General features: G+C 39.8%; 1 protein-coding gene across 1 annotated transcript; it reads left to right on the plus strand.

Annotated features, from left to right (window-relative positions):
- Window positions 1-4,137: 4,137 nt before the first annotated feature.
- On the plus strand, window positions 4,138-15,581 carry LOC116041067 (neuronal acetylcholine receptor subunit alpha-2-like). Its single transcript, XM_031286909.2, has 6 exons — window positions 4,138-4,469; window positions 6,898-7,049; window positions 8,444-8,488; window positions 8,579-8,688; window positions 11,713-13,150; window positions 14,880-15,581. The coding sequence occupies exons 1-6, from the start codon at window positions 4,418-4,420 to the stop codon at window positions 15,003-15,005; spliced, it is 1,923 nt and encodes a 640-aa protein (XP_031142769.1). The 5' UTR covers window positions 4,138-4,417; the 3' UTR covers window positions 15,006-15,581.
- Window positions 15,582-16,161: the final 580 nt, after the last annotated feature.

Consider the following 16,161-nt stretch of genomic DNA (forward strand, 5'->3'; position numbering starts at 1 on the left):
CTTCCAACTTTCAGACAGGTTGCTCACATCACATTTACGTCGTCTCTCTCAGTTGGAGGCTGCGCAGTAACGCTCGGCGCTCACCGGAAAAGTGCTTCTAATGGCATTCACTGGTCTCCGTTCAGAGCAACGGGATCTGTTGGTCCACTCTTATATACAGTCTATGTTGTTTACGCTATCTGCCATTTTTTTCAGTCAAAAATAGTCGATCTCCGAATGCGAATGAACGGACTCCATAGGAGGAAATGTCATTCATATGAGGCTCCTTTTTCAACTACAAGGTCAATATTGTTTCACTAACGACAAAACAAATTATCCGTGCATTTATATGGAACTAAGCTTTAGGAGCTTTCCATCTTTACTCTCCTCCCTCGACTATTTTTGACTTGCAAGATGGACGGTGACCGGAAAAACAGCTACAGTGAGTTGTTCAAAAAAAATTTCTTTTTTAGTAAACTCTGTGTAAACAAACAATGTTCTCAATGCTCAAGTTCATGTGTAGAGACACTGGTGATACTTTGAGCAAAGTTTCATGTTGTGTCGAGCATTCTTAGTGTTTTAAAATTAATGATTTTGATGCTATCATAAAAGTGCCCCTAGGACTCACATTCAAAAGGCCATTTGACTGAAAAACAAAAATACGGTAAATTATAAAAGTGGCGTTTCTGTCCTAATTATGCTTTTAAAAGAAAGTCTGACTCGGGTACATTCACAAAAAGACCCTAGGTTGCATTTTGGCAAGAGTTACACTTTAAGTAAAGTACAGATACGTGGATAATGTACTTAAGTACAGTAACGAAGAATTTGTACTTTGTTACATTCCACCACTGCATTTTGGCTCTATAAATAGTGCGATCAATCACCAAATAACGCAGGATTTAATCAGTTTAATTGCTGATGTAAATTGCAGTGTTAGTGTTTCTTTGCATACTATTTTTTTTTTTTTTTTTTTAACAAATGATCAGAAATACATTACAGTACAATACTATCATTGTAAACGACTGTAGAATTAAATAAAATGCAGTAACCAATTATTTGGAGCAAACTGTCATCACTCAAATGTGCGTAAGAGTGCTCTTGAGTGTTCGTAGATTTTGTTCATAGCTAAGAACAAATCCAAGACATTGGCTGACTTGCGACAAATGCTGGTTGAAGAATGGGATGCCATCCCACAGCAGTGTGTGACCAGGCTGGTGACCAGCATGAGGAGGAGGTGCCAGGCTGTTGTGGCTGCGTATGGTTCTTCCACACGCTACTGAGCCTCCTGTTTGTGAAATGAATAAATTGTTAAATTGCCAATATGTCTTGTTTCTTCAAACTTCAATCATCCAATCCACCAAACACCAAAGAGTCAATGGCAGAATAAGCTGTTTGGCATTGGCAAAGAAGATTTGGTAAATTTTTCATGGGTGCAACCCACATACTCAGCGCTGCTGCTCATCCCACAAATGCATGTTCCTTACAAATGGGGCACCATTTGAAAGGTAATTAAACAGGCTTTCCGACGGTATAAGATTTATTGCCAAAAAGCATTGTTACCACAGAGAAATAATCTACCAAACACAAATGTCCTTGTTGTGCTAAGTTTATATGAAATATTTAATATAAATATTAAATATTATACTTCATGCCTTAGCTTTTCAGCTAAGTGTACTGTCGGCCTTGCCACAATCTCGAGTGGCCAAGTTGCCACTCGAACTTGAAGAAATCACACCTGGAACTACATGGCAACTACCCTGTGCTAGAACAGCAGAGTCAAACAGACTCAATTGTACCAGTCTACCATAGTCTTTTATCTGTTTTCGGATATAAAATAACATGCACAGACTGACACAGCATCAGTATTATATTCCAGAGCATACTACTTCTTGTGTGGGTACATTGTGTTTTTTCCCCCTTTTGTTTCTCATAACGCTCTGTCTCTCCTGCACTTTCTCCGCGTGAGTAAAGCCTTGTGAGAGAATGACGATGAATAATCTAGGTTTGGCAGGGTATCCACTCCTTTCAAACCCAAGTGGAGTTTTGAGTCGTTGGTGTTGAAAGTGACATTATGTAACTTGTTTACCATAAAATAACAGCTTCAAAATCATGTTGATGCTTCTCTGACTAATAGGGACAATGGTGCCTCTGTCATTCCCATTACACACCCCTAATGCCTGTGACGTTAACTTTGTTACAATCTCCCTGGAGAAGTGCTGTAATGCTTTACGGCACTATCACTAATTTTGGTGAAACTGGATCATATTTTATGGAGAACATGTTTTCTTGTTTTACCTCCTGATGGCCTCTGGCTGCCCTGCTTCATTCTGATTTTCTCGTTAGACAATAACTGATGGGTTCCGAGATTTCATTTCAGCCAATGTGTTCCGCCTCTTTTCCTCATTACCATACCTAGAGCTCTAAAATGTATGCACATAATGGCTTTATACAAACCAGTTGTATTGAAAGGGCTGTCAAATACCAAGACACTGTGCAGCTTACTCTTTTCTGGTGCCAGATTTTTCAACTCAGGAATTTGTATGTAGCTGCCACCCACCTCAGCTGTTTACCAACATGGCCACAGAGGCTCAGCAAGTGTGTTTGGGTTGTGACCATCTGAGAGAGGTCAAAATGCTTGCTTAGGGATCACCAAATCCTTTCCAATTTCAGGACAAGTCAAATTATTAGGGAGGCTGCTGCAAGAGGTGAATATTGCCAGTCCCATTCTTCCTTACCAGTTGGAAGTTGGAAGAGCGCACAGATGGTCTTTATCAGCTGAGGTGGCCACAGAGGGAGCTTATATGTGTTTATATGTGGGTGTTAGATAAGCTAATATATGTGTGTCAGCCACCAGGCTGTAACTGGCGTATTTGTGCACCCTGCCCTTTACTGAAAGTGAAATTTTCCTCTTCCAGTGGTCCCCTGCTGCTGCGTTGTCCCACTTACAAATTCCTGTTGGACTCCTGTCATCAATCCAACTAAATAATCGGCTATCAAATCTCTGATGGTAAGAATGTACATCTGTGCTGTGGCAACACACCTGTGAGAGGAATCTCTTCATCTGTCAAGTCACTGTTAGTCATCACTGGATCAAGAGAGCTGAGTCTTTGATCAGAAAAAAATCAATGTGTACACTGCGGGGGCTTTTCTCTGTGGGCTCAACGTGTATTAAAAAGAAGCATATCTGACAAAGACATCTACAGCAGCAAACTATATCTCCGCCTGGACCTCTTTTGTTGGACTAAACCATGTAACACAGTCAGAAGTTTTAAAGTGGTTTCTTCCTTAGCCAATTTCAAGTAAACATGACTTTTGAGAGTCAAGGTTTTATTTAAGTGTCTTCAGTTATTGTCTCTTACTTTGTGTCATCAATGACATGTTGGCACTGCTGGGGAAAAGTAAAAAGATGTACAGCAACTGTCTCAATAGATGGCCAGCCTCGGCACTGAGCTCTGCTGACGTATAAAAGCTGTAAAGCATACAGGCAGTGAAGCACAGAGAGGTTGCAAAGAAAGGGAACTCTCTGTCGGTGTGTGAAGCATTATGTGGGGAAAAACATTGAGAGGGTCAGGGGTGTTTACGTAAAAGAGAAAGGAGGGGTGTAAGATAAAGGGAGAGGGGGGATTGGAGATTTTATGCTCCTGGGAAACCGGGCAGAGAGGAGATTGAAGAGTATCCAGAGGTTCTATGACTCATGGGCATTTCTACCAGACTGGACTTTGACAGGTATCTACATACAGGCTGCACACACTCTGTAACGCAGAGCACATACAAAGATCTGGTCTGCAAAAACACACATTAACAAACAAACCGCACTGCTTGTGTATACTGTATACTGGTATCTCAACAGATATTTTTGAGATAGATTTGTGTGTGTGAGGGGAAAGAGAGAATACTGTATATATATATATACACACACACACACACACACACACACACACACACAAAAGTTCACTGTTTTTCATATAAGTGATGGAGAGAGAAAACTGGAACAGGGAGAAAAGCAAATAAGTAGGAGGGAAAGAGAATGCACAGAGAGAAATGAGGTGTGTGTGTGTGTGTGTGTGTGTGTGTGTAAGAGATGAAGTGAGGAGGCGGAGAGATGAGAGGCGAGGGAGGGAGTAATGTAGACAGGGAGGGTGGAGAAGAGCGGGATAAACCACTTGGATTAAGGATTCCAGTGGAGCGAGGAGGAACCTTCAAGTGCTGGGTCAGGGAAACTAAACTACAGGTCTGTGCTCCTTCAAACGGACACTCAGAAGAGCAACTGAAGAGATGGACAGATGGAACCAGGAGGAACACCAGGCCGGGGCTGACACAGACTAACATGACCTCTCCATCTGGCTATTTAACCTGATCTAACCCTTCTGAAGACTGTTACAGGACAGATGACTGACCATTTGGACTGAAATCCCGCAGAAGTTGGAGGCAGTTCACTATGGATTTATACAAATGTTTGAGTATACTTGTCTTCAGTCTTCCTCCACAAGGTAAATAATTAACGTTGCAGATTCTCATTTTCTTTATCAACATAAGGGACTGTGTGACATTATTGGGGGGTGAGGAGTGATGGGCTATGAGAAAAGGGTGAGCGGGTTATGTATTTTAAATATTTGCTTAAGGGGAGGCTGGCCTATGCTTATTGAGAGGGTGTTTTAACTTTTATACTCATCACACATTATATATATTTTCATAGATTTTGGGTGAAAATATTGCGGTGCTCACGTCAATCAGCACCACCAAAGTTGATGCCTGAGCCCAGATCTGTAATAAGTAATAACCGTTGAACAGCTCTTTATACAAAAATAGAGTGGCTGTATTTTCTCTATTTCGTTATGTTTAGTTTTGTTTGTCATGAATATATTATTTTGAAAGTGATGGAAAGTATCCAAAGAAAATGTTTTAAAAACGCAGTTTCAAAAACCTCCCAACCCCAATCGTTTATCTAAAGAATCTGACAAGATGATGACCACAGTCACTGACAAAACACACAACCTTCAAGACACAAAAACTTTGTTTTTATTGGACAAGGAGTGAGAAACTGCCTCTGTTGCTTAGTGACCTGGTAACAAGCTCAGTCTGCCTAGTTCCGGAGCAGGACTCATAGAAAGTAATATTTGCTGCTCATGCATTACTGGCCTATGACAATACATTGATCAAATTAGGACAGAACTGGGTCCAGTACCTCTGATACATCTAGATAACTAAGCAGGACAAAACTGTTTGACTTGTGCTTTGCAAACCTGAAAATATCAGCAAATAAACATTACTAGAAATGACATTTGCTTTTTTATTTGATTAACTTTTCTGGATGATTTACATAATTCATTTTATTTTATTCAGGGGAATGTCATATTTAAAGGAGAAGAAACTGGATCTCCTCACAAAAATAGAAAAATGAAAGTCAAGTAAATATATGACAGCCAACTGGAATGAAAATTCAGGTTTCTCCATGCTAAGTGATTGGTAACATCACAGTCTGCAGGTGCTAATTATAGTGTCCTGTAAAGCCCATTATACAGTAGTAAACTCATCCAACATTTACCTATTTTCTGCTGCACACATTACTGCTCTGACCCACACATTGTCACAGGCATGACACCCTGCGAGCTCCCCCATCTAAACCCATTAGTTGCAAGGCTGCTTTAGAATCTAGAGGAGCGTCCCTCTTTATTGACATAAATACATATTATAATATCAGCTGCCTTTAACAGATATCACTCTGAGCTGATGTGATGGAAGAAAGGTACCTATGTTGGTTACTTTCATCTATAAATGTAAAGACATTTCAAGGTTGTTGAGCATCTGGACATGTCAAACACATTCAGGTAGAAAAGGAAGTAAAGATGTGGAGGGAAAAAAAAGAAACTATATCTATTTAATAAGATATTGATCCCAAGCCTTTAAAAACAGAGGATGCCAGTTTTCAGGCAACTGAAGGACAATCCATCAGCTTTGATTGAGTGGGTAGGAAAACCTGAGAGGAAGGCCGGCAGCATGACAACAACACCTGTGTCCCTGTTTTAAGAATACAAGTTAGAACAGCAGAACATCTTTGTGATATATAGATAGATAGATAGATAGCTTATGCACAGAAAGAACAATATATACAATATACGTATAGTGCCAGGCATAATGAAATCTCAGTTAGGCTGTGCTGAAACAAAGTCCAGCCTATGTGCATTGTGCAGGTAATTAAATGACATATCAATTCATCAATCAACCAGAATAGAAAAATGCCTAATTGAATATGGAGAAAAGGATTGGAATACAAAGGACATTGCACTGTACGAGTCTCGGGACGAACCCTGTCTCTTTAATTGTTCCCAGACCTTAGGTCATCCTCACTGCGGGGGAGGGGGGGTTGAGTTGCTCCATCAGAGTGGCCATGGCAGGGAGGGAGGGAAGGATGAGACGTCTCGACAGATCGCTCCATCAGCACGTCTATTCAGAGACACAGAGGATGTCCTCAGACTCAGATTCATGCTTCCGCTTTTTCCTTCTCTCATCTCCTCCCCTCTCATCCCTCAGATACAGTCCCGTGTAATCGTATCCCACCTGTATAATAGAGGTCACCCTCCTTTTAGATTGTAATCTCTATAGTGAATTTTTCATAGGGGCATGGATCAGCTAAATTCAATATAAATGATTGTATTGTAGATGGTTTAAAAAATATTCAGTATTAATAATATGCATTTGAAATCAGGGTTTCTATTTCAAATAAATGTGCAAAAAGAGAAACGATTCTAACTGGTTATAAGTCTATAGAATGCCACTGTCGTAAATGAGCACAAAGGAGTAGCAATATTAACTACTCTTACACTGTAAGCAAATGTATTGTTTCAAAATACAAACAAAAAAAGTATTGACACATAAGTGCTGAAAACAATGTGTTGCTAATCTCTTCTTTCCCCTCAGTTTGTTTCCAAGTTGGACCTCGTGCCCACGCTGAAGAGAGGCTGCTCCATGATCTGTTCGTACATTACAATAAGCTCTCCCGGCCTGTGGAAAACACCTCAGACACAGTGCTAGTCCACTTTGGACTGTCTATTGCCCAGCTTATTGATGTGGTGAGTAAAAACTCACAGCATTGTCAAGTTTCACCAATAACCAACACCGGATATCATTATTAAAGTTTTTTTACTGCTACAGCATATCTGCTCTGTGAATCACTTGTCCTGTGTTATCTTTTAAGGGAGAAATGTAATTTTTTTTGTTTATATCATTTCATAATGGCGCCCCCATGCTTTGCTTCAATCTGTCGCAATAACGCTACTTCTCCATCTACATAGACGTTTTCATACAGCCAATCAAATCGCTTCTTTGTAAACCATATTTTCAGAAAGCAGTAATGTCACCATTCTATCATAGGCAGATGGTTACCACAGTCAGACAGAAACCTGCTTAAATGACCACCGAGAACAGCTTTCCTGCTAAAGTTTCCTTCTTATCTAACTTACAAACATGAACCCACGTCTCCTCCTGCACCCTAAGCATGTTGACCGCGCAACCTAACAAACATTCACTGGGGAAAAGTGCACTGTTATACCAGTTTGCAGGCTGAATAGCTAATAAACTGGTCAGCTGCAGCACAGCATGTAAACCTACCTGCAAATATCTTTGTTAAGTTTAGATTCTGGTTTGGCCCTCTTTCTGTAGTATGTATTATATTCATTATGATCATAATAACAACCAGCTCAAAGCTTCACCAGGAAAGAAATGAATCTAAATATACAGATCACCTATCAGCGGAAATTAAACCACAACAGAAGAGATTGAATTATTTTCCCAAATTAAATTCAGTTGTCAAGCATGCTAACACTGGCAGTAAAATCCAGACACAGCTGGTCTCAACAAAATAACATCTCTACTCTCACTTGCCTCTTGTCTTATCTTCGCATAACAGACACAAATCATGTTGCATGGTTTCTGTTGGCTTAAGGTAAAACTGTTTAATAACCCCTCTAACTGCAATTTAGTGCAGCTTTAAAATTGAATATGTGCAGCCTGCATTGTTACGGGGATGATTCTCCAGGTTTTTGTCACACAATTAGGTGGCAGTGCTTGCTTCACATGCCTGGTAGTGAGAGTCAGCTCTTGGTGAAGTTGTCTTCTCCTACAGTGTGTTTTCACTGACTGTTGTGTCTTAGATGTTGCAGGGAATGAGCTGGAGATAGCAGCTTGCCAGCAGTTGCAGCAAAGCAATAAAAGACACCATACAGTGAGGGTGTTTTTGCATGAAGCACTGCCTAAGTTTTTTTTCTTATTTTTTCTGGTGTATTACACAACTAATCAGTCTTTATGAATGATGGGCATGTATGTGGATTTGAAACTGATACATGAAATAGCTTTATTATGAGATGTTCAAAGAAATTCTACCTATGTGCTCATGAATACTGACATACAATTCATTTGAAATAAGAATCATGTCATAGTCATTTCTCTTCCTTTTACGTGAAATCAGGATGAGAAGAACCAGATGATGACCACAAACGTCTGGGTCAAGCAAGTATGTCATAATGAGAGCTAAAAACACATGCTAAAGATTCAGTCGAACATAAAGCTACAGAATATAAATATGATCAATGATTTCCTACAGGAATGGAACGATTACAAACTCCGCTGGAACCCGGAAGAATACGAAAATGTAACTTCCATCCGTATACCCTCAGAGATCATCTGGAGGCCCGACATCGTCCTCTACAACAAGTGAGGATCTGTGTCAATGCAGTAGCTTGTTTTCATGTGAAGAAATTGAGAGAGTTTCTGGGATCCCATATTGTCCAAAAGGTCCCATATTGTAAAAAGTGAGCTTTCCTTGTCCTTTTTCATTCTGAAGCAGGTCAAGGTGCTATAGTCCCTTAAATACTGTGAAAGTATCAAAACGCTCAATCCACAGAGAATTGCACACAGCCCGTATTCAGAAACTGTTCCTTTAAACGAGCCTTCCGTACGGTTGTGGTGTCACAATTACGTTGTAGGTAGAAAGTGCAGCTACAGTCATTCCGAGAGCGCATAAGGCTAACTAATCAGAGCAGACTCGGATTTTTCGGGAAGCAGACTTAAAGAACAGATGCTAAAATGGAGCATTTCAGACAGAGAAACACAGACAGACTGTGTGAGAAAAATAATGTTTTTTTGGACATTAAAGCATGTAAACATGTTCTGGTAGAAACCCAAAATAAAAGTATGAACCTGAAAATGAGCATAATGGCACCTTTAAACATTGCCACATTAAAGGCAAAAATAATCACATAGCAACTAATGATCTAATTTCAACAGATGATATGACTGGAGGGTAAACATGAAGATTCTGTTGCTGTGCCAAACATCTTGTCCTGTGCCAATGTCATAAAGTAATTTAGCTAAAATAAATGTGAACAAGGTCAGCCTTAATGGATGTGGTTACAAACAACGCGCGGCACATCGTACAAAGCAATACATTATGCTGGGAATTAGAAGATGAAATGTAATTTGGGTGTGTTTTTAAGGGCTTCAGATAAGATGCATCCAGTCGACCAGTATTTATTTCACTCTAAATAAGGCAAATCAGCTAATATAAAAACTGTATCAGAAACAACTTTTACATAAGACGCTGACTAAAACAAGAAAATGACATGAAATAAATAAATACATTTGTGCGTTATGTGCTTAACTTTCTTAGGCTTGTAAAGACTTGAGCAGCAGAGTGAGCTGTATATGTCTGATTTCTGAACCTACTGGAGATGTAGACTAGAGATTTCGACATGAGTTCTTTAATTATTGCTATATTATTATGTTGGTAAAAGGCTGATGTTGTTTATGTCTTGATGCAATAGATTTAGATCTTAAATCTATGACTACACCAAAATATCTGCCTTAGGTTGACTTTATTGTAGTCTTGCATTGCCAGACCTTCCACCACAGCGCTGCAAAGGAGGGTCTGGCTAGTCCACACAGCATTCCAGGATGGGAGAAAAATGTGCTCTGGTTTATTGCATAGGCTGTAAATATTATTAACAGTCTATGGTTTATTGGCATTTCTTTAACCAATCACAATCGTCTTGAGCAGCAGTAAGCGGCTCAGGTACGGTGCCTCTGCAAAATAGCCTCGGGAAGGAACTTGTTTTGGTGGAACATGTGTACGTTCAAAGATTGTTTTACTCAAACGTCTTTTAATTAAAGCATATGATTTAACATACAATTCACTTCTACAGTCTAAGAATCTTTTTATAACTAATTCAATAAATAAAATAAACAGTAACCTTAAAGTGGTACAACATTAAAGCAAGGCAAAGCAAAAAAAGACAAGTAACAACAATACAAAAACAATGGCAAGAACACCACCAGGCTGACCGCGACAAAGATTGTTTTAGTCGTGCAACAGAAAACTCAGATTTGACAGATAGTCTAGCTATCTCGATTTACCCTGCAGAGATCTGGCAACACAAAGAAAGCGGAAGGTGACGGACATCCAGCCGAAATAAGGGACATCCGGCGAAATTTTCAGCCACCGGAGCAATCACGAAAATGAAACGCCGTTGATATAGACTAATTTTAATGTAATTCTTGATCAGACTAAAAGGTAACATGCATTGGCCCTTCAATGGTCTTTACTAGGTCAAAACACAGGCTTACATTTGGCAACAAGGAAGGAATACAGAGGGCTATGGCAGAACAGATCAGATACAGGAAAAACAGAATGATGGCAACATAGACGATCTAACACAGTGATTGATGGCTAATCTGGATATGTACTGAAGCTAATTGCAACAAGGTGGACAGATGACTCGGTCAGATGATGACCTGAGGCAGGAAGTAATAGGTGGGGCTCAGGTGTGTCATGGCAGGGCTGGAACAATGAGAGAATTTCAACAAAGATTAATCAGATTGTAAAGGCAGGAGATGAGAGAGAGGAGGATAGGGAAGCTGTCGCCATGACACTTTTCAGAGATTAGATCACTGACTTCCAGTATTTCTTCTTTGGCACCAAAAACAATTTATTTTGCCAAATTTCCCTTTCATTTTATTTTTATTTACCCAACACTGGACATGCAATCTTTTATTTGCTTGGTGATATAGACATGTAAATGTGAGTGTCATTGGTATACATATATTACCAAATATTGTGTCTTTCCCAAATTTGTGTAGCAAGTGAGTAAAATAAGAGAAAAGAAACAAAACATTTGAATCATACTAAATAATTCCCCAGTTATGTTCTCCTACTGACATAGTTATTGTTTAAAGAATATCAGTGATGTAAAATTTAGCATTTTGTATCCACTTGTCAGACTTTATAAAGAAGTCCTCATTTGTTCAGCCAGACATTCAAATAAAATAGCTTCTAGCTTGTATTTACTGGAAGTCATTGCTTGTTACGAGAACTATTTAATAACTGCAGTGCTAAAATCATGCTTAGTGCTAAATTATGTTTTTCACTGTAGTGAGTGGTTAAAAACAGTCAACTTACTAGCTTTTACTAGAGCTTTCAACTGAGAACAAATGATCGAACTCCATCCATTGAAAAGAACCATGAGATGTGGTCAAAAACAAGAACATTTGGATTTAAGAATCAAGGTCCACTCCACCAAAGTTAAGATTTTTGTCATCTAAAAAAGTATTGCTTGAAGAATTTGGCCAGAATTAAAGTCTTGTAATGCAATTCTTGATTACGGTAAAAATGTAAAATACATTTTATTCTCCCCCCGCGTCCCACCCTCCCACTTTTCTCCCCTCTTATATCCCATTCTGCAGCGCTGATGGCGACTTTGCGGTAACTCACCTCACTAAGGCACATCTGTTCTATGACGGTCAGATAAAATGGATGCCACCGGCCATTTACAAGTCTTCATGCAGCATAGATGTCACCTTTTTTCCTTTTGACCAGCAAAGCTGCAAGATGAAGTTTGGCTCGTGGACCTATGACCGCGCCAAAATCGATCTGATCAGCATGGCCAGTGATGTGGACCAGATGGACTACTGGGAGAGCGGCGAGTGGGTCATTGTCAATGCTGTGGGCAAGTACAATACCAAAAAGTATGAATGCTGCACAGAGATCTACGCAGACATCACTTACTACTTCATCATCCGGAGGCTTCCGTTGTTCTACACCATTAACCTTATCATCCCCTGTCTTCTTATCTCCTGTTTGACTGTGTTGGTGTTTTATTTGCCATCGCAATGTGGAGAGAAGATCACCTTGTGTATCTCAGTGTTACTGTCCCTAACGGTATTCCTCCTGCTGATCACAGAGATCATACCATCTACATCACTGGTTATTCCACTGATTGGTGAATATCTGCTGTTCACCATGGTCTTTGTCACACTCTCCATCATAATTACTGTCTTTGTGCTGAATGTACATCACCGATCACCACAAACCCATGGCATGCCTCACTGGGTGCGGAGAGTATTTTTGGACATGGTGCCTCGAGTCCTCTTCATGAAGCGTCCGCCAGGCACAGCCAAGCAGAACTGCAAAAAGCTTATCGAGATGATGCACCGTCCTACCACCATATCTGCAACAGGCAATTCACAAGCCTTTTGGACAGGGTTAGAGACAGGGTTGAGACAGATGGGGCAGGTAGAGAATACACTCCTAAAGACTCCATCCAACAGTCCAAGCATCCTTGTCTGCTCACCTTCTCCAGTCTCTTCCCCTCTTGAGAACCGCAACGAGGATGATCACCCACTAAAGGCCAACATTTTCTGCCAGTCCGCATCCGGTCAGTATTCAGTTCTCTCCGAGAAACAGCCTCTACGTGCCCACAACTCTGCAGCCTCGTCTTCTTCCCAATTGTCCTTGGCCCCAACATTGCCACTGGGCCCACTCTGCAGCCTATCCACGGAAGAACCAATTACACTGGCCCCAAATGGCCGATCTCTCAGCGTAGAGCAAATGTGTGACCAACAGAAGGAGCTTCCTCAGAGAGCTGGGCATCGGTGTCGCTCCAGCAGCTTCCAGTACTGCTGTCTGCATGATGAAGGGCCTGGGCTCATGGCAATTGCAGGGTGGGTGAAAAAACAAAGCCCTACAGATCACTTAGCAGAAACCCTCACAGTAGAGTCCACTAAAGACCTGCGTACTCAACAGGGCACCTTGGTTTCAACTATTTCCCCAGCTATGCAACGGGCCATAGAAGGAGTTCAGTATGTCGCTGATCATCTCAGGGCTGAGGATGCAGATTTTTCAGTGAGTTGAAACTATATTCATTTAAGTAATCAGTAAAGCCTTGGTAATGCCATTATAGTTTCTAAATGTTTACATAGTGCTGATATTTGATTAAAAAAAAAAACGTACTTACATTATATACATGAGTTTCCGAGAGCAAATGACCATCAGACAAGGGACAATTTACTGAGACTTTACCCCATGTTGCCTGTTCATGTGTCATGCTGCATGGTCTTTAGTTTTGACAGTGTCAAAAAATTACATAACTCATATTTATCACTTTGAAATATATCAGTAAAAATGTATTTTGATTTGGAAACTGCTAAGCAGCAAAAAGCTTTTAAAGTGGCATATGTAACTTTGAGTTTGTCTTTCACTTTCCCTTTTAGCTTTTAGTTGTTCTTCGTTTAATTTCCTTCCTTTTCTGTGACGGCCCTGCCCCAGTATCAACCATAACTACCTAATGAAGAAGATAACTTCTAAAATAAAATAAAAATACAATTGGACCTATATAAAGAAATCTCCTGGTACCCTTTACCTGGCTGGATACACTAACACAGGCTTTTCCGGTGTTATGCCAAAATCTGTGACCCGTCAGAATGTGTGCGCTATAGCTCTGTCTACCTGCCATAAATCATTTTGTCACTTTGCGGGAAATATCGGACCTGGGCAGAGGAATTAATAAAAACTATATAAAAATAACGTTCTTTTCACTGTTAGTCTTGTTTGCTGTTACAAGTCATTTATGATCGTCAGATGGAAAATTACACAGTTTCAGAAACATTTAAAGGTCCCATGGCATGAAAATTTCACTTTATGAGTTTTTTTAACATTAATATGCGTTCCCCCAGCCTGCCTATGGTCCCCCAGTGGCTAGAAATGGCGATAGGTGTAAACCGTGCCCTGGGTATCCTGCTCTGCCTTTGAGAAAATGAAAGCGCAGATGGGCCGATCTGGAATCTTCCCTTTATGATGTCATAAGGAGCAAGATTACCTCCCCTTTCTCTGCTTTGCCCACCCAGAGAATTTGGCCCACCCATGAGAGAGAGACATCATGGCTTTCAAACGAGCAAAGTGGCAGTTGGTCAAGGCCACACCCCCTCTCTCCACCTTGCCCCCCCTCTCTCCTCCTCAATAGCTACAGACACAGAAACGGCACATACTAAGGAAAGCTCATTGTGAGACTGGCTCTAGTGGCTGTAATTCTGCACCAAGGCTGAATTTTGGGAAAGAGACTTCAGATACAGTATTAGGGGACCACTAAGGTCTATATAAAAGCATCCAAAGAGCACCATGTCATAGGACCTTTAAAATTTACATATAGTCACTTTAAGTATACAGTACTGATCTAGTGTTAATTGTAAAGTTGCCAGCAAAACAAAAATGAATGAGGTCTTGGTGGAATAGGAGGAGAAGGTTGTAAAATGTGTACAATTATTTAAAAAAAATAACTATGCAAAACGTTTGCTTAAACTTAAACTTTGCATTTATTGACACCAATCATGGTCAACACTGCAATGCTCGTTCTGTCTGTAGCCAGAAAGGCCAATGGGACCTCAGTACTTTGACCTTGAATTTTTTATAAGAGAGACGAGCAAGAATTGACTGACATTTAGGAGAATGCTGCCTGATAATGAAAAAATCAGCCATTCGAGAGAAATCAATCAATGGTGAAAACTGACAGCTTGTAAAAAGAAAGGTGGTGTTAAATTTGGAATGTCCCTCTCTGCTGTGTCTCTTCTCTGCTTAGGTGAAAGAGGACTGGAAGTATGTGGCCATGGTCATTGACCGGATATTCCTCTGGATGTTTGTACTGGTGTGCATACTGGGATCTGTGGGACTCTTTCTTCCTCCTTGGCTGGCAGGAATGATCTAGAATCTCACCATTGAAGGAAACTACTACTAACACTGAAAGGAAGACTTATCTTGTACAAAAAAATCATTTATCTTTTAATTTTTCTAAGGAACTACAAGTCACACTCCTTGATGTTGCCTCAGGTTATCAAAAGGTTACTCACGGAGAAACGAGATAAAATATCTCTCATTGATTCCAGTGGGCATATAAATTCTTTATGAGGGCAAAAGGCCAACAGCGAAAATATCGCTCCACACCATTCCATTTTGACATTGAGCCGTATAGCTCATGCTGTCACCTTCATAAAATAAAACAGAATAAGAAGAAGAAGAAGAAAGTTTAGTGAGATTAGAACGTAAGATGTTTAGAGTTAAGTTCGGTTTTGAGTTTAAATTTTAACATTCCAATTACAATGTCAATGTTATAGTATCCTTACAGTGTGTGTGTGAATGTGTGTTCAGGTGTGACACTTTTTTTCAATAGTCACTGCTTAGGTAAGCACACATACAGCTGTGTGATTTTCAAAGTATTCAAATAAACGCATCTATTCAATATTTCTTTGTCCAGTCATGGATAGCCCTTCCCCCCTTAACCCCAGCCACATAAAAAGGTATGGGCACATAGATTTGTTTCTATTGCTTGATAAATCAGTAGAATAGGAATGGAATGTTTTCAGGTTATTTTTGTCAAGCATGATTTTCAAGCCTATAATCATTAATTTAGGCGTTGATATTTAAAGTTCATATCAATAAATAACTGCCACATGTTCTTGTTTTTGTTTTTTGGAGACATTTGTATTAATAAAAACCAGCCTCTACACTGCATTTTACACTGTGTACCATGCAATCAGATTTGACAGGAAATCAAATTACTTTTATAGTGCTAAAAAAACTGTTGTTGATGAAGGTTTCAGGCTGTGGCTGATAGTGGAAGCAGAGAAATGCTGATGATGAAGTCACTTCTGAATATTTTTAACAAAAATTTGTTACACAGGGTTTTGTGTACTTAAAAGCTGTGGTAGGCAGTATATTTTTGGCAATGTTGGGCAAACATTCCATAATAACTAGTGCTGTCAAACGATTAAAATATTTAATCGTGATTAATCGCATTAATGTCATAGTTAACTTTAACATTTTTATCTATTCTAAATGTCCCTTGATTTCTTTTTGTCCCAATA

This window comes from Sander lucioperca, chromosome 12 (assembly GCF_008315115.2).
Source record: "Sander lucioperca isolate FBNREF2018 chromosome 12, SLUC_FBN_1.2, whole genome shotgun sequence".
In the NCBI taxonomy this organism is placed as follows: domain Eukaryota; kingdom Metazoa; phylum Chordata; class Actinopteri; order Perciformes; family Percidae; genus Sander; species Sander lucioperca.

What these genes read in the sequence shown, in the direction of transcription:
- LOC116041067 (XM_031286909.2), top strand. Translation starts at nt 4,418, where the DNA reads ATGGATTTATACAAATGTTTGAGTATACTTGTCTTCAGTCTTCCTCCA. An exon ending in CTTCAGTCTTCCTCCACAAG is followed by an intron (nt 4,470 to 6,897) that starts GTAAATAATTAA and finishes CTTTCCCCTCAG; the next exon opens with TTTGTTTCCAAGTTGGACCT. An exon ending in CTGAGGATGCAGATTTTTCA is followed by an intron (nt 13,151 to 14,879) that starts GTGAGTTGAAAC and finishes TTCTCTGCTTAG; the next exon opens with GTGAAAGAGGACTGGAAGTA.